Source organism: Felis catus, chromosome C2 (assembly GCF_018350175.1).
Source record: "Felis catus isolate Fca126 chromosome C2, F.catus_Fca126_mat1.0, whole genome shotgun sequence".
In the NCBI taxonomy this organism is placed as follows: domain Eukaryota; kingdom Metazoa; phylum Chordata; class Mammalia; order Carnivora; family Felidae; genus Felis; species Felis catus.
The window spans coordinates 152,302,410-152,321,981 of NC_058376.1; the positions used below are offsets into that span (position 1 = coordinate 152,302,410).

At 43.5% G+C, this 19,572-nt stretch overlaps 1 protein-coding gene across 2 annotated transcripts in view; it reads right to left on the minus strand.

Annotated features, from left to right (window-relative positions):
• Window positions 1-19,477, minus strand: part of OXSR1 (oxidative stress responsive kinase 1) — a 104,599-nt gene extending 85,122 nt beyond the window's left edge. The window contains exon 1 of one of the 2 annotated variants that reach the window (XM_045037878.1): window positions 19,046-19,477. In XM_045037878.1, the coding sequence (XP_044893813.1) occupies window positions 19,046-19,115 (70 nt within the window). In that variant the 5' untranslated portion in view covers window positions 19,116-19,477. The remainder of the gene's footprint in view (window positions 1-19,045) is intronic. The other variant, XM_011286239.4, reaches the window with a different exon arrangement.
• Window positions 19,478-19,572: the final 95 nt, after the last annotated feature.

Genomic DNA, 19,572 nt, shown 5'->3' on the forward strand with positions numbered 1-19,572 from the left:
TCAGCCAAGATGAACTAGATAACCTGAATAATACTAACCCTACTAAAGAAATCAAATTTGTAATCGAAAAGTTCTTAAAAAAAAATCCCCAGAACTTTACCAAACACTGACAAAAGAATTAACAGTCATTTTACATGTTTTCCAGAAATGGAAGAAGTGGGAACACCTCCCAACCCATTTTATGAAATCAGTCGTTACCAATACCAAAACCAGACAAGGACATCAAAGAATTAAGAAAACTACGGACCAATGTCTCTCATGAAATTAACTGTAAAATCCTTAACAAAATATTAACACATTGAATCCAAAATAGCTAATGCACCACAGCCAAGCACCATGTATTCCAGGTATGTGAGGCCGATGACACATTATGAAAGAAAAAAGAAATCACTGCAACACATTATATCGACAAGCCAAAGGGGGAAAAAATCATGTATCAACTGACACAGAAAAACATCCTTAAAAAATTCAACACCATTCATAATAAAAGGCTCTCAGCAAACTAGGAAGAGGGGAGCTTCTTCAACCTCATAAAGAACACCTACAAAAAACCTTACAGCAAACAACATACTTAATGGTGAATGACTGAATACGTCTGAACTGGGAAAAAGGCAAGGCTGTCCATTCTCATCACTCTTAGGCAACACAGTACTAGACACCCATAATTATAAAGCAAGAAAAAGAAATAAAAAGCACCCAAGTTGGAAAAGAAGAAATAAAACTGCCCTTATTTTAGATGACATGATTGTCTATAAAGAAAACCTCAAGAAATCTAGAAGCTCCTAGAACTTGTAAGACAGTTTAGCAAGGTTGCCAAAAAAAAAAAAAATCAATACAAGAAACCAACCCCATTTCCATATATGAACAACAAATAAGTGGAAACCTGTTCCCCCAAAATGAAATACTGTATGAATGAAATGGTATAAATCCAATAAAATATGAAGAGGATCTGTATGCTGAAAATACACACAACAGAACAAAGAACCATGAAATAGATTCACACAAATAAGTCCTGCTGATTTTTTTTTTTTTTAATTCACCTCCAAATTAGTTAGCATATAGTGCAACAGTGATTTCAGGAGTAGATTCCTTAATGCCCCTTACTCACTTAGCCCATCCCCCCTCCCACAACCCCTCTAGTAACCCTCTGTTTGTTCTCTATATTTAAGAGTCTCTTCTGTTTTGTCCCCCTCCCTGTTTTTATGTTATTTTTGTTTCCCTTCCCTTATGTTCATCTGTTTTGTCTCTTAAAGTCCTCATATGAGTGAAGTCACATGAAGTTTGTCTTTTTTTTTTTTTTAACGTTTTATTTATTTTTGAGACAGAGAGACAGAGCATGAATGGGGGAGGGGCAGAGAGAGAGGGAGACACAGAATCGGAAGCAGGCTCCAGGCTCTGAGCCATCAGCCCAGAGCCCGACGCGGGGCTTGAACTCACGGACCGTGAGATCGTGACCTGAGCTGAAGTCGGACGCTTAACCGACTGAGCCACCCAGGCGCCCCATGAAGTTTGTCTTTAACTGACTAATTTCACTTAGCATAATACCCTCCAGTTCCATCCACGTAGTTGCAAATGGCAAGATTTCATTCTTTCTCATTGCCAAATAGTATTCCATCATGTATATATACCACATCTTCATTCATCCACTGATAGACATTTGAAGCCCCACTGATTTCTGACAAAGGTGTAAAAGCAATTCATTGGAGATGGATAACCTATCAGAATGGCTTAACAAAAATGTTTTTTAAAGTGATTAATCACTTTATTATTATTGATATTATCATCACTATTATTATTAATAATATTAGTAGTAGTATTAACCAGGGTGCCTAGGTGGCTCAGTCGATTAAGTGTTTGACTCTTGATTTTGGCTCAGGTCGTGATCTCAGTTTGTGAGATCAAGCCCCACATCGGGCTCTGTGCTGACAGCACGGAGCCTGCTTGGGATTTCTTTCTCTCCATCTCTCTCTGCCCCTCCCCTGTTCGCGCTCGCTCTCTCAAAATAAATAAACATTAAAAAAAAATAAAACAAATAAAGTGATAACAGTAAATGCTGGTGAGGACGTGATGAAACTGGATCATTCCTACATTGCTAATGATTAATACAAAAAAAAAACAAAAACAAAACCATGGTACAGTCACTCTGGAGAATAGTTTGGCCGTTTCTTTTAAAACTGAAAGTGGACTTGTACAACTCAGCATTTTCACGCTTGGGTATTTATCTCACAGAAATAAAAACAGATGTTCACACAGAAACCTACATATAAATGTTCATAGCAGCTTTATTCATAATAGCCTCAAACTGGAAACTACCCAAATATCCTTCAACAGGTGAATGGTTAAACAAACTATGGTACACCCATAGAGAGAAATACTACTCAGCAATAAATATGAACAAGTTATTAATACACACATTATGTGGATGAACCTCAAGGGCATTACGCTGAGTAAAAAAAGCCACTTTCAAAAAGTTAAATATTTTATGACTCCACTTATAACAAATAAGTACAGTACACATATAACTAGGAAACTGAGTAAGTTTATTGGATTGTTAAAATATATATATATATGCCTAGGCTTATTAATAAGATAATCTTCAAACACCATTCACACAATGTCATTCATCAAATCACTAAACCACAGCAGCTACTTAATACCGTACCATTTGATAACTGAACAGGCTGTTTTTCTGTGCCCCAGATGAAATTTAATTATCCCCGTCTCCGTGCCTCTATAAAAGTCCTTCACTTTGCTTTCTACATATTAACACATACTTGTGCCTCCTTTCAAAGTCCAACTCACAGCCCAGCTAACTGAAAAAATTCTTAGATTCAAACTTCAGCCCCACTGCTGTCAGGAGAGTAAGTCTTCATTTCCTGACTATGTGCCTGGGACATATAGATGCCCAATAAATGTCTCTATTGTTCATTTCCTTGCCCTTTATCTTCTTGTAGGATGTTTAAACTGTGACATTACCGTGTCTCCTCAAGTATTTGGCATAGGGCAGGTTTACTATGTCTGTAAGGTACTTCAGTCTTAACCAAAACACATGAGGAAGAATGATCCCCACCAACTCCCCATCTATACCCATTCCATTAAAATAGGTTTTGGATTTACCATTTTAATCGCTGATATGACCACAGACTAAACATTCTCCGGCACAAACACTCAGCCCTGAATAGAGATGAACTGTAAATACTTAAAAAAGGAAAAATGAGCAATCATTCAATTCTTCCCCCTTTCCTCTCCTTTGTCTCATCCTCTTCCCAAGTGGTGATTTTATCAAAATGTTGGCAGGAGAGACCATGGGGAAAGAAAAAGTGCTCCATGTACTACACGGTAATTATATTAAGAAAAAGCAACTTTGGGCAGAATGCTTCATGTAAAACGCAACATGCTTTCAATATCCTAGACATTCTCATGAAGAGCATGCACTTTAGAGAATGAGATATTTACTTTAATAAGATCCTATAACAGCCTGTAAAAAAGCTAATTATCTGATCATTTAAGAGAAGTAGAAGGCAATTTAACATCTGGGGCTTTAAAACTTAAATTTCTAAGTGGAAAAAAGCAAAGAGCAAAACACCCCACAAAAGGATATATATGTATTAAAGTTTTCTGAAAGGATCCATAGAAGCTATTAAGAGTAGCTAACAGAGGGGCGCCTGGGTGGCTCAGTCGGTTAAGCGTCCGACTTCAGCCCGGGTCACGATCTCGCGGTCCGTGAGTTCGAGCCCCGTGTCGGGCTCTGGGCTGATGGCTCAGAGCCTGGAGCCTGCTTCCGATTCTGTGTCTCCCTCTCTCTCTGCCCCTCCCCTGTTCATGCTCTGTCTCTCTCTGTCTCAAAAATAAATAAACGTTAAAAAAAAAAAAATTAAAAAAAAAAAGAGTAGCTAAGAGAGACAGAGTGAAAAGGAGAAGCTTATCATCAGCAAAAGACAAAATAATACACAGTATTCTGTTCTTGAATGTCCATTTTCCCCAATTTACGAGTCATATTATTATGTATATTACCAGAAGAAATCATGTCCATTTTTATTATCTTAAAATATTCAGATATTCCAGAAGATTTTTGGATTTCTAGGAAAGAAATTTCAGAAATTTCTTTCTAGTAAAGAAAAAAAAGCTTGGTAATTTTGCAATCACTTTCAAATTACAAGTCAACTTACATGAACATCAGAACACGGCAGAGAAAGACCATCTTTTTTTTTTTTTTTTAATTTTTTTTTTCAACATTTATTTATTTTTGGGACAGAGAGAGACACAGCATGAACGGGGGAGGGGCAGAGAGAGAGGGAGACACAGAATCGGAAACAGGCTCCAGGCTCTGAGCCATCAGCCCAGAGCCCGACGCAGGGCTCGAACTCACGGACCGCGAGATCGTGACCTGGCTGAAGTCGGACGCTTAACCGACTGCGCCACCCGGGCGCCCCAAGAAAGACCATCTTAAACACGAATTGAGAGCTGCCTTTGTTTATGTGGTCGAATGCCTTTGTTTATATGGTGAAATATATAAAAAAAGTCAGGATCGGGCACCACAGTAATTTAAATTTGCTTCTTATAATTATCACTTATTTCAGTGTTAAAGTGATTTCAATTGCATTATTTATTATTCTTACATATTCCCTCCAATATTGACTTTAATAAAGACATACGATGCACAATAGATAACCCTTTCTAATACACAAAGTTTTCAATTTGAAAAATCTCTTCACAAAACCATAGTAAGATGACACTTCACACCCACTAGGATGGCTGCAATAAAAAAGACTATGAGAAGTGCTGCAAAGGATGTGGAGAACCTGGAACCCTCCGACACTGTGGGTGGGACTATACAACGATGTACCCACTTTAGAAAAGAGTCTGGTGGGGTTCCTGGGTGGCCCAGTCAGTTAAGCATCTTGATTTTGGCTCAGGTCATGATCTGGCAGTTTGTGAGTTCGAGCCCCCCGTCAGGCTCTGTGCTAACAGTGCAGAGCCTGCCTGGGATTCTCTCTCTCCCTCTCTCTCTGCCCCTCCCTCAAAATAAATAAATAAACTTTAAAAAAAGCGGGGGGGGGGTGGGGGTGGGAGGGGTGGTGCCTAAGTGGCTTGGTCGGTTAAGCATCCGACTTCGGCTCAGGTCATGATCTCATAGTCCTTGAGTTCGAGCCCCGCGTCGGGCTCTGTGCTGACATCTGGGAGCCTGGAGCCTGCTTCAGATTCTGTGTCTCCCTCTCTCTCTCTGCCCCTCCTCCGCTTGTGCTCTGTCTCTCAAAAATGAATAAATGTAATGGGGCGCCTGGGTGGCTCAGTGGATTAAGCGTCCGACTTTGGCTCAGGTCATGATCTCACGGTCCGGAGTTCGAGCCCCGTGTCGGGCTCTGTACTGACAGCTCAGGGCCTGGAGCCTGCTTCGGGTTCTGTATCCCTCTTTCTCTGCCCCTCCCCTGCTCACACTCTGTCTGTCTCTCTCTCTCAAAAATAAACAAACATCAGGGGTGCCTGGGTGGCTCAGTCGGTTGAGTGTCCGACTTCGGTTCAGGTCACGATCTCATGGTCCGTGACTTCGAGCCCTGTGTCGGGCTCTGTGCTGACCGCTCGGAGCCTGGAACCTGCTTCGGATTCCGTGTCTCCCTCTCTCTGCTCCTCCCCCGCTCACACTCTGTCTCTCTCTCAAAAATAAATAAACATTAAAAAAAATAAAGTCGGGGGGCGCCTGGGTGGCGCAGTCGGTTAAGCGTCCGACTTCAGCCAGGTCACGATCTCGCGGTCCGGGAGTTCGAGCCCCGCGTCGGGCTCTGGGCTGATGGCTCAGAGCCTGGGGCCTGTTTCCGATTCTGTGTCTCCCTCTCTCTCTGCCCCTCCCCCGTTCATGCTCTGTCTCTCTGTGTCCCCAAAATAAATAAACGTTAAACGGTGGTTCCCTAATGACAAATATAAATGTTAAAAAAAATAAAGGGGCGCCTGGGTGGCGCAGTCGGTTAAGCGTCTGACTTCAGCCAGGTCACGATCTCGTGGTCCGTGAGTTCGAGCCCCATGTCAGGCTCTGGGCTGATGGCTGGGAGCCTGGAGCCTGTTTCCAAATTCTGTGTCTCCCTCTCTCTGCCCCTTCCCCGTGCATGCTCTGTCTCTCTCTGTCCCAAAGATAAATAAACGATGGAAAAAAAAAAAAATAAATAAAATAAATTAAAAAAAATAATAAAGTCGGGCAGTTGCTCAAAATGTTAACCATAGAGTTACTATGCAATCCAGCACTTCAGCTCCTACATGTATACGCAAGAAAACATGTACACATACAAACTCTCACACAGACGTTCACTGCACTATTACTCATAAGAGCCCCAAAGTGGAAACAATCCAAATGTCCATCAGAACAGAATAGGAAAATGTGGTATATCCATACAATGGAATACTGGTCAACAATAAAAAGAAACGGGAGTACTGATACCTGCTACGACATGGATGAACCTTGAAAACTTGCTAAGTAAATATGCCAGACACAAAAGGCCATATATGGTATGATTCCACTTATGCAGACTGTCCGGAATGGGCAAATCCATAGATGCAGAGGTAGATTAGAGGATGCCAGAGACTAGAGGAAGGGGAAAATGGGGAATGCCGCTAATGGACAGGGTGTTTCTGAAGCTATGAAAATGTTCTGGAATTAGACAGTGGTGATGGCTGCACAATTTTGTGAATGCACTGAATTGTTCACTTTAAATTGGCAAATTTCATAGTATATGAATTATATCTCAATAAAGCTGTTACTGAAAATATCTCTTCAAGTATGACATCAAATTTCAAATAGTATAAACGTGCTACAGACATTAAAATTTAAAGACAATTTACATATAATTATATAACTCAACAAAAGCTGTTACATTTAAATCCATTTGAAAGTTCCAGACCAAAGCCAGGCATATATAACCATAGTCAATATGGTCATGGATAAACCCAAATCATGATGATTAAAAAAAATTTTTTTCAAAATTTATTTTGAGAGGGGGGAGGGGCAGGGAGGGGGGAGAGAGAGAGAGAGAGGGAGGGAGGGAGGGAGGGAGAGAGAAAGAGAAAGAATTAATCTTAGGCAAGCTCTGTGCTGAGAGCAGAGGCCCAAGTGGGGCTCAATCTCAAGATCCATGAGATCATGACCTGAGCTGCAATCAGGAGCAGGGCACTTAACCAACTGAGTCACACAGGCACCCCACAACTCAGAATTATAATGAAGCAACAACTCTACACAAAGCTCATGTCATACAAAATTCAAAATAAAATCTAGTATTTAAGAACACATTTCCCTGGGGCGCCTAGGTGGCGCAGTCGGTTAAGCGTCCGACTTCAGCCAGGTCACGATCTCGCGGTCCGTGAGTTCGAGCCCCGCGTTGGGCTCTGTGCTGATGGCTCAGAGCCTGGAGCCTGTTTCCGATTCTGTGTCTCCCTCTCTCTCTGCCCCTCGCCCATTCATGCTCTGTCTCTCTCTGTCCCAAAAATAAATAAACGTTGAAAAAAAAAAAAAAAAGAACACATTTCCCATTCAATGGCATCCAATAGTGTACCTGAATTATTTCGACAATAGTTTAAGAACACTAACTTACTGCTTGATAAAAATGATCCAATAGGCTACCATTGAAATAGCTTGCAGTTTGCAGTTCGCCCTCCGCTCTGCACAGGAGTATGGGGCAGAATGAGGCATGACGGAGGGTGGGGCAAGGTGAGGGCAAAGTACAGGCTAACAGCACCCCCCCCCCCACCGCCCTCTGCTCCAGGTGGGACATGTATATGATATTCCTTGGACACTGCAGGCTACCCCAAAAGGAGAAAGGACAAAAAACAAATGGTTAAACTGGTAAGAGTCTCCCCCAGTTTACCAGAAAAAGGCAATTCCATCATAGACTGAAGTCCAGGAACGCCCTACTGTCTTTCGGTTAATGCTCCGCTAGAGGGAAAAACAACCTTGGCTTTGACAACACAGCTAGGCCTCCAGTAAGTCTTTAGCACGTGAAAGTCTCTCTGGAAACTCTGTTGACTTTGTCTCTGACTCCATAAAACGGTCGCCCCTCACACTTGGAGCGCAACTCTTCCTGCCCATGGGTCCTGTCCCCATGCTTTCATAAAAATCACCGAACATAGCTTCAAGAATTCTTGCATAGCTTCAAGAATTCGGTGCATAGCTTTTTGCACCGAACATAGCTTCAAGAATTCTTTCTCGGCCGTCGGCTCCACCCCCCACAAACCCATCACCCCAAAACTTCATGAGGCAGAACAGCAGTGTCTGCCATTAACTTTTCTCTCCCTCCCATCCTTTTCCTTTCCAAACTCTTTCTTCGTGGGATCCCTAAAGAAAACTTAACAACTCTCTTGCCTTCAGTGAATGGCCCCTGCCCCACTCTGGGAAGCCCCAGAGGAAGGAAGCAAATCACACAGGTCCCGTTATCCATCAGGCTAAGATGAGAGGCATTCTTAAGTCACAGAAGACACAATGCGGTCTCTACAGGGTACTTTTGGTCCTAGATAACAGATGTCTTCTAATATGTAAATGTATTCCCCAATGCTTTATCATTTTAATTTTTGCAAATGGCTACTGAATGGTATTTTTTTTTTAACTCTCAAACCAGTTCCTCCAACCCTGTATAATCAAACATTGATCATTTATCTTATGTATAAAAAATCTAAAACACTAGCTTTAAAAAAAAAATTTTTTTTAAATCTTTTTATTTATTTTTGAGACAGAGAGAGACAGGGCATGAGCAGGGGAGCGGCAGAGAGAGAGGGAGACACAGAATCTGAAGCAGGCTCCGGACTCTGAGCTGTCAGCACAGAGCCTGACACGGGGCTCGAACTCGCAGACTGCATGATCATGTCCTGAGCCGAAGTCGGACACTTAACCGACTGAGCCACCCAGGCGCCCCGAAAACGCTAGCTTTAAACATACTAATGGCATGTCCTACATAAACCAAAACCATGCTGGGGTTAAAAATACAGACATAGGAATTTGGGGAATTTAGCTGTTATTAATCCCTAGTCATTATTAACTATAGAATTTCACTAACAATAAAACACTAAACCTAGGTATTATCAATCACAATTGTCTATATACTAACACACCTTTCTTTTACACAAAGAATCACTCATTTAATAAATCTCGCTAGAAGCAAGATATTAAATTCTGGTGTGATTTAACAAATGGCCTTAAAAGACAAGTGGCACTTCCCACATCTGATGATACAAAGAGATTCGCAGGCTCCGGTTCTTCCGTGTTAACGATCGCTTTCATTGACCTTCATATCCCCCCCACCCCCCAAAATACCAAAACATTAATGAGCAACCAAAAAATATTTTAAAGTTCTAACATTAAGGATTATGGCTAATACAGTAAAAACTCAATACTAACACCACTATTTCAGAATAGCCAATGATGTTCTATCTTCCTTTAGGAAAACCTTTACTTCACAGAAAATAACTTATTACTAATGTAAATAAGAGGGCGCCTGGGTGGCTCCGTTGGTTGAGCATCCGACTTCAACTCAAGTCATGATTTCACAGTTCGCGGGTTCGAGCACCGCATTCGGCTCACTGCCGTCAGCACAGTCTTCTTCAAATCCTCTGTCCCCCTCTCTCTGGCCCCTCCCCTGCTCACGCTCTCTCAAGGATAAATAAAATCTTAAAAAAAATAATAATAATAACGTAAATAAGAAGATAGGGAAGACTATCTTTAAAATGTCTTTATAATCATTTAAAGTATTCACCAATTCTTTGCAGGACTTTAAAACATAGTATTAGAGATACAAATTTTAAAAATACTCGTCTCTTTAAAGCATGTCCCTTTATGAGGAATTTTTCAAAGTACACGTCAATTTACAGACTTTCAACCATCACTTTTCTTACAGTTAATCGAGTCAAATAGAAAACATCAGTATGCATTGCACATAGCAAAAGTAAATGTTATTTGGCAAAACTTTTACTCCAGTATAAACACACATGCAAATTGTAAAATGTATCTCTTAGGAGTGGTTTAGTGAAAAATGTCAAAGCTACTGCTCTAATGCCCTCTACTAAGCCCTGGACTACTATGGAGAATAATACGATGGAAAATGTAAAACAGTTTCCAATAAAACATCCTCATTCAGACTTTCACGAGTTTACACTGCTGATCCATGCACCCTTCTCTGTGTCTCCAGCTCTTCCATCCTTCTGTCCTCTCCTAGTGAGCTCTTAAACCCCAGTGTTAATATGCAGTACATATCAGAACGGATTAATACACAAAAACATCAATGAGCTTTCTCCTGAAATCCGTCAAACTGCGTAACTTCGTCTCTTGAGACAGAAAAGAAGATGCCCAAAGGCATGGGGTTACTAAAAATTTTTTTAGTCTCTGGCCACTTTATAAGACCCAGAAATTCAGGACAGAAAGTAAAAAATGGGTATTATTCCGGTGAGGAAAACAATAAATGAACCAAATCAGCTGAAGATAATTTCCTCCAAATTTTGGGCATCCATCATTGTAACAGGTACATATTCTAAAGATCTTAAGTGTTCTTTAGCAAGGTTTTGCATTCACTGAAGAGCCAGCCCAGACTCTTCACTGTGAAAGATGATTAAGGCACCATCACCTAAACCAAGGAAAATATGGGAAATTACAATTTTGTAAACCCTCTTCTCTTGTCAGTGTCATGTTGAAAATTAAAGCTCCTAAAACCGGGGAAACAGCTGTATGAATAGTCCTCATCATAAAAATCATGCTCTCCTCCCCGTACGAAGATGAAAATAAAGACACACTGCCATATGCTTTGAGTAATTATTCACACAGCCTGATGGTTCTGAAATGAATCATCACTCTGTCCCCCGTTCGCTCTGGTAATCTCTCATCTCAACGGATGGTAACTCCATCCTTCCGGACGCTCCAGCCAAAAATCTTCAAATCTTTTCCCATCTAATCCAACGGCAACTCTCTAACTCCAAAACGTGTTAGTATCCAGCATCTGACGACTTCTCACCACCTCCGTCACTACCTCTCTCCACTGGATCAACTCCCCTTCCACCCTGTGCCCTTGCAAAACTACCCTCCACATACCAGCCCGAGTTATCCTCTGAAAAGACAGTCCCAGTACTCCTCTGGCTCAAAACCCTGCAACAGTTTTCAGCCTCCCTCAACGCAAAAGTCGGGCGCCCAGATGACTTACGAGGCGTCACCCCATCTTACGGTCAGGACCACACAGCCCTACCACCTTCCTCTTCTGATCTCTTCCCATCTGCCTCCACACCCTGCCCCTCTGCTCCAGCCGCTCCCACCTCCTAGCCCTTAGCGCCATCAGCAGGCTTGCATTCCACTTCAGGGCCTTCACTGCCTCTGCTCCCTCTGCTTCAAACACGCTTCCTGCAGAAGACACTCACTTCTTCACCTCCTTCAGGTCTTTTCTCAAATGGCATCGTCTCGGTGAGGCTTTCCCTGACCTATTTAAAACTCACCTCTATCCCCAGGAATCTCCAACCCCTTTCTCAGCTTTACTTTTATCCTTTGTCACACTGGATTATTAACTCCATAAAAGCAGGGATTTTCTGTCTGCTTCACTGCTGTATCCCTAGCATCCGGAACAGTACCCGGCACATAAGAGAAGTTCAAAAAACATTTGCTGAATACATTAATCAACCAGGTGGGGACACATATTTGCAAGAAAAAAAATTTCCTCATTTAAGGCCGAGGAAACACTAAAATGGCCCAGTCTTCATGGACATTACCTCATTATTACCATCACGAGCGCTAACATCTACTGAATGTTTATTCTGTGTGCCAAGTACTATGTATGCATCTCGGTTTTTCATCTAATATGTTAGGTATTATTGATCTTACAAAGCAATGTAAGAAAAGCAATGCAGGCAAAAATAAGACTGAGGTCATGCACCAGCAAGAGGCAAAGTAGGGTCTAGAAACCAGAACTACGTGATGATTCAACACCATACTCCTAACCGGTAAGCAACTGCCTCTTTAGATTAAAACTAACATTTAACTGATTACTATATGTCAGGTTAAATTATTTACTTGTAATGTCTTAATTATTTTAATTAAAAAAAAAAAAAACAACAAAGCCAATACTTTTAGTTGCCTCTCCAACAATTTTCCCTTCTTTAATAAGAGAACCTTGACCTGTTTTGTTTGAAGTAATAACGTGCCCAGCTAAAAAGCTTTATTTCACAGCCTCCCTTGCAAATGGCCAAATTACACGGTTCTGGCCAATAAACTAGGAATGGAAGTCACTGAGTAAGGCTTCCAGGAAAGAAAGCTCTTTGAAAGGGAGCCAACTCAGTTGTCATGTGCCTTTGTCCTTTTGCCATATTCCTCCAGCCTGGAACACGAGCACGAGTCTAGGAGTGGAACAACTCTCTTGCAACTATGAGAATGAGAGTCACGTGCCAAGCTCAGTGGAGTAAAACCCAGCAGCCTGGGTGCCTAATGGCACCCAGGCTGCCACTCCAGTTCCATAAGGGGCAAAAGGTACTTTATTAAGCCACTACGGTCTCCATTACACGCAGCCAGATACAATACCTATTTGACACAGCCCTATGAGGTTGTTGGCCCAATGTTCGCCTTACTGATCGTGCCACCACAGCTAAGCGTCCCCAACCAGGGGGAGAAAATACGCTAACCATTAAGAATCGCTCTACTCATAGCGCACGATGTCTTCCACATTTACGGAGGGGCTGGAGGTGGGATCCTGGAGTGTGTACTTGAAAACCACTACGTTAGACCTCAAAATGTGTGGCTAGTGAACAATTAGTGAAAATTAAAAAGGGAAAGTAGGGAATAAAGCTAACGAGTTGCCCTCACCAAAGCGTCAAAGGTAGGTAAATTATACCATATTAAAAACAGATCTTAAAGAACAATTTTCTAAACCCAACCCAAGGTGAACGGCAAATATTTATGGAGCCTTTTCGAGCTGTATGACAATAAGAGGCACACAGCACGGCCTTTGCCAGACTGTCTCCCTATGCGCTATCGTACCGTATTACTGGCAGGGCCTTACGCAGCTATATACTCCCGTGTCCGCCACAAATCCTGAAATCCATCTAAACTTTAATGAAAGGCGTCTGAGTGACTCAGTGGGTGGAGGGACCGACTCTTGATTTCAGCTCAGGTCATGATCTCAGGGTCGTGGGATAGAGTCCTCCGGCAGGCTCCACGCTGAGCATGGAACCTGTTTAAGATATTCCCTCTCTCTCTCTCTCTCTCTCTCACTCTCTCTCTCTCTCTCTCTCACTCTCCCCAGTTCGTGCTCATGCTCGCTCTCCAAAATAAAAATAAACAAACTTTAAGGAGATCTGGAAGTAAAGGGAAAACAAGACGCAGTGATAAGCATTACAACAGATTCAAAATATTTAAGTGTCGCAAGATTTCAAGTCACATAGTATTTCACATTTCATGGTAATACCAAAAATTAGGGGACGTAGGAGAGGGAGGAAAAAAGAAAGGCAGAGATAACAAAAACCATTATCTTAAGGAACACTCAATAAAAACTAAACCTTTTAACAGTCTTCTCTTTCTTTTTTGACTGAGAGAAAGCACAAGAGGGGGAGGGACAGAGAGACAGGGGAACAGAAGATCCAAAGCAGGCTCTACACTGACAGCAGCAAGCCCAATGCAGGGCTTGAACTCACAAACCGTGAGATCATGACCTGAGCCGAAGTCAGCCCCTCAAGCGACTGAGCCACCCAGGCACCGCCAAACTAAACATTTTCTGCAATTACACTTAATCTACGTAACAGCCCCAATGATAATATGTGCCATTATCTCCATTTTCCCCCAAAGTCTATTCATTTATTTTGAGAGACACACACACACACACACACACACACACACACACACACACACACACACGAGGGAGGGGCAGAGGGAAAGAGAGAGAATCCCAAGCAGGCTGCACACTTGCCACAGCCTGATACGGGGCTCGACCCCATCACCCCAGGACCATGACCTGAGCCAAAATCAAGAGTCGGACACTGAAACCACTGAACCACCCAGGGGCCCCGAGAGGGAGTTATTTAAAACTTACAGAATAGGATACACAAAAGAAAAATTCTACTACATCCAAAAGGGTCACCTTCAAAATAGCTGCTATCAAATTTTTTTTATTTAAAAGATATTTCCCTTAATCCTTCACTGTAAGGATATTTTCCCTAATTAATTTCGCTTAATCCCTTAATATTTCCCTTAGTCAGACTATGACTACTATCTTATAGTTTATATCTTCCATTTTATATTCAAAAACCAATCAAATTCCCACATAGAAACAAGGACGCTGAATTAAGCAATAGGAGAACTGAACACCAGTATTGGCTATGCCACTAATGAGCTCTATGGCTGTAGACAGTCATTTTACCCTGTTAGGTTTCAATGTCTTCATCTGTAAAACAAGATAAATTAAATCAGGGGCACCTGGGTGGCTCAGTTGGTTAAGTGTCTGACTCTTGATTTCGGCTCAGGTAATGAACTCACGGTTCGTGAGTTCGAGTCCCACGTTGGGCTCTGTGCCGAGAGTGTGGAGTCTGCTTGGAGTTCTCTCTCTGCCCCTCCCCCACTTGCTGTCTTTCGCTTTTTCTCAAAATAAATAAATAAACATTCTTAAAAAATTAACCCAAAATGTCCTGGAGGTCTAAAAGTAAGAGCTAAAACTATAGCTAAAACGCTTAGAAGAAAACATAGGAAAAAAATCCTTGTGATGTTGGATTAGTAAAGATTTCCTACAGACACCATCAAAAGCACACACGATCAATAAAAGAAAAAAAATAATAAACCTTATCAAAATTCAAAACTTTTTCACCTTAAAAGACACCACTAAGAAAATGAAAAGTCGGGGCGCCTGGGTGGCGCAGTCGGTTAAGCGTCCGACTTCAGCCAGGTCACGATCTCGCGGTCCGTGAGTTCGAGCCCCGCGTCGGGCTCTGGGCTGATGGCTCAGAGCCTGGAGCCTGTTTCCGATTCTGTGTCTCCCTCTCTCCCTGCCCCTCCCCCGCTCATGCTCGGTCTCTCTCTGTCCCAAAAATAAATAAACGTTGAAAAAAAAAATTAAAAAAAAAAAAAAAAAAGAAAATGAAAAGTCATGCTACAGACCTGGGAAACAATACGTGAAATCGTATGTCAGGGGAAAGACTCATAACCAAATGAACACACACATACACACACACACACACACACACACACACACCAGAACTCAATAAGAAAACAAACCATGGGCAACCCAATTGGGCAAAACATTCGAATGGACATTTCACCAGAGACAGATGAAAAGCTAATGAATAAGTACAATCGTTAGTCATGAAAGAAATGCAAAACCACCTCCAAATACTACTTCATACCCACCCAGACGGCTATAATCTAAGACACCAAATGCTGACAAAAATAAAGAGAAACAGGAACTCTCACCCAGGGTTGGTGGGAATGAAAAATGATGCAGTCACTTCGAAAAGGTTTAATCAGTTTCTTATAAAAGTTAAATATAAATTTACCACATGACCCAGAAACTCCACCCAAGGAAAATGAAACATGTTCATATGAAGATTTGATAAGTGAAAGCTCGTAACAGCATTATTCCAAAAGAGCCGAAAAGCAGAAATAACCCAATGGCCATCAAGAGGTGTCCAATAAGAAGGAATCGTGTAATGATACAGGCTACAACATGGAGGAACTTCAGGAAACGCCATGCCAAGTAAAAGAAACCAACACAAAGGACCACAGATGATAGGGTTATATTTACATTAAATATCCAGAAAAGGCAAATCTATAGAGACAGAGAGAGTAGATCTGTGGTTGCCCGAGGCAGGGGGTGGGAACAGGGAGTGACTGCAAACGACATGAGGCATCTTTGTGGAATGATGGAAATGTTCTAAAATTGGATTGTGGGGATGACTGAACAACTCTGAAAATTTACTTAAAAAATTACACGATTGTACACTTAATACAGGTGCATTTTATGGTATATAAATTCTAACCCAATCAAGTTGTTCTTAAAAATGAAAAAATATCACGGTGAGTGGAAGAAGCCAAACGCAAAAGACAGTATGTTATTATGATCTCATTTACACAAAATGTCCAGAAAAGGCAACCCTATAGAGACAGAAAGGTTTGTGGTTGCCTGGGGTTAGGGGTGGGAACAGGGATTAACTGTAAACAGGCACAAGGATCCTACTGGGTGAGGAAAATATTCTAAAACTGGATTATGCTTCCTGGCATACGGCACAAGTTTCTAAAAACCACTGAATTTTGTACTTAAAAATGGGTGAATTTTATAGCATTAGATTATTTTTTAAGGTTATTTTTAAAAATAAAATGGTAAAGTTATTTTTTTAGCCGTTTATTATTTTTGAAAGAGAGAGAGAGAGTGGGAGCGAGCGAGGGGGTCAGAGGATCTGAAGTAGGCTCTGTACTGAGAGCAGAGAGCTGAATGCAGGCTGAAACTCAGGAACCGTGAGATCATGACCCGACCTGGGCTGCAGCTGGATGCTTAACCAACTGAGCTACCCAGGTGCCCCAGTAAAGTTTTTTTTTTTTTTTTTTAACGTTTATTTATTTTCGAGACAGAGAGAGACAGAGCGTGAACACGGGAGGGGCAGAGAGAGAGGGAGACACAGAATCGGAAACAGGCTCCAGGCTCTGAGCTGTCGGCACAGAGCCCGACGCGGGGCTGGAACTCACGGACCGCGAGATCGTGACCTGGCTGAAGTCGCACGCTTAACCGACCAAGCCACCCAGGCGCCCCCAGTAAAGTTATTTTTAAAAATAAAACGGCCAAGGGGCACCTGGGTAGCTCTGTCGGTTGAGCGTCCGTCTGACTCTTGATTTCGGCTCAGGTCACGATCAATCAAGCCTGTGTCGGGCTCTGCACTGTGCGTGGGACTTTGCTGACAATTCTCACTTTCTCTCTCTCTCTCTCTCCCTCAGCCCCTCTCCCTGCTCCCTCTCTCAAAAGAAAAAAAAAAAAGAAAAGAAACATAAGATGGTCAAATCACGTTGGAGCTCTTAACCTTTTACCCATGGAGCGCTTTAGAAAGGAGATGAAAACTAACCCTAACCCGGAGGACTGGGAGTCCCTTTTGCCCACTCACAGACACCCTATCGGTCTGAGGATAATTCCAAATTAATAAATCTCTAAATCTCTAGAGCCCTAGGCCACCACAACAGCAAAGCCTCTTCATCCCAGAAACACGTCTGTCTTACCAGAAAGGAAAGCAAAAGTTTCCTTCTAAAACAATGACAGGGATACCCTTTCTTTACTTTTCAGGTACCGCTGTCCAATCGTCCACTTAGTCTCTTTCTTCAATAGGAAACTGGTTGAGGGGGCGCCTGGGTGGCTCAATCCGTTATGCATCAGACTTTGGCTCAGGTCGTGATCTCACAGTTTGTGAGTTTGCGCCCCACATCGGGCTCTCTGCTGCCAGCATAGAGCCAGTTTCGGATCCTCGGTCTCCCTCCCTCTCTCTCTCTCTCTGCCCCTCTGTTCTCTCTCTCAAAAAGAAATAAAATTTAAAAGAAAAAAAAAAAAGGAAACTGATTCAGGAACCCAGAACCAATCAATCAAGACAGAGACCTAGCCTGCTGTCTTCAGAACCAACCAGTACATGTCAAAGACCCGGCAAGGGCACGGGGCACAGCGTGGCTTAAGGAAAAAAATGCGATTTCTTTCAGCTAAAACTCAGCCCAGATTTGTTTTGAAACAACAAGGCAAAAAAAAAAAAAAAAAAAAAAAAAAAAAAAAAAAAAAAAAAAGAAAAGAAAAAAAATGACAAAGTTTCTCTAAAATACAAATTGCAATAAACACTCACACCCCCAAGGCAGCTAAGGAGTTTTCAGCCAGTCTTTGTTATAAAACTAATTTTAGGACAGGATGCTGATCTAGGCAAAGTAGACAATCTCCTTCCTCCAATACATAGGGGTCTGCTCATGTCAGTTACATTGAGCTTCTGTTTAGCTAAACCCACCCTCTTTTGATTTCTAAAGTCACTGGATTATTGTTGTCCAACAAACACTTCCCTCATCCCAAGTCCCCACCCTCCCCCAATCACTGTGCCTGAGAATTACAATCCATGTTTGTGCCAGTTTTGGTCTCTGCTAACTGGTATTCCTGGACCTCAAATCTACTCCACACACAGAAGCCAGATCCGTGGAATCGTGTCACGTCTCTGCTTGAATCCCTCCAATACACTTAAAATAAATTCCAAAATCCTTACCATGCCTGAGAAGGTCCACTTTCTATCCCTGCCAGTTTGCCTCCGGGTCCTGAAACACATCAAGCTCTTTCCCTCCTCAGGACCTTTGCACTTCCTCGTCCCTCAGCAGGGAAAAATCTGCCCTGGCGTCTTAAGACGCCTTCTCCTCCTTCAGCGGCTCAACTTAAATGTCAACGCCTCAGAAAAAGACTTTTCCTTGAAATCACCCTAACTAGGTCTCCAGGTCACGCTCTATCAGAACATCTTGTTTATTTCCTTCCTAGCACTTGCCAAGCCTTGTAATTCTTTTTATTTGCCGAGTTATTCAATGTCTACCAGAAAGTCAGTCCCAAACAGTGGGAAGTTGTGTCTACGCTGCTCGGTGCGGTACCTTCAGCTTCACCTGGAGAGGATCCCCAGCTCCACCTAAGCAATGTTTGGCGCTTGGTGGGCACCCAAGGGTGCTCACCCGGCGCGGGAGTGGACTAAAACCCCTATCCCACCATCGCCAAAGTAGGTGGCTGTGCCCACAACTCGCCCATCATTTCTCGCACAGCCTCCCTAGGGCCTGTCCGTGCCTGCACTTTTCTTCCTCTCCCAGACCCATGCATCGCTCAGCTTCAAACATCTGTCACTACCCAAATCTCTCCTGAGCCCCTCAAACCCCAGCCCAACCAACCACCCCGCCTCGCACGCGCTGCACAAACCCAGAGCCTCACCCACGCGCCCTACAAACCCCGAGCCCCATGAGCGCTCACGAATATCTGTGAGTCCTGCGCTCCCCGAGCTCCCGCGGGTCCCCACGTTCCCGCGTGTCACCCGCCTCCCAGCGCGGCGCCTCCCCCCTCAGCGGCGCGCCAGCTCTCACCGATCACCTCCTGCAGCTCGTAATCGTCCCTGTTGATGGACCAGGGCAGGGCGCTCGAGTCCTCGGACATGACGGCGGCGCGGCTCGCGATCCTCGCTCAAACTCGCTGACCTCTCTCGTCTCCTCGCCGCGCCTCTCCCCACCCCCAACCGCCGCCGCCGCCGCCGCGCCCCCACCAACCGCCTCTGGAACAGCCACGGGTCGGACGGCGCCTGGGCGCGGGGTCACCGCTCGACAGAGCGGCGGAGGCTCGAAGCTCCGGCGGACCTCGCCTCTTGCTCCTCCGCGTCCGGCACTCCCCACCCGCCCCAGGTCCCGGTCCCGGCCTCGGCCTCGGCTGCAGCAGCGACAGGGTTTTCGCCTGGGCCCAACCCCTCTGTCCCGCCCTCCACCCTAGCCCCACGCACGGGCCAAACTTTCCCTTCTCCCTCCACCTGCCGACACGCAGCGCGCTGACGTCACCGCGCCGGGAAGGCCCCGCCTCGGCCCCGCCTCCGGCCACCATCTCAAGCGTGGCCGCGTATACA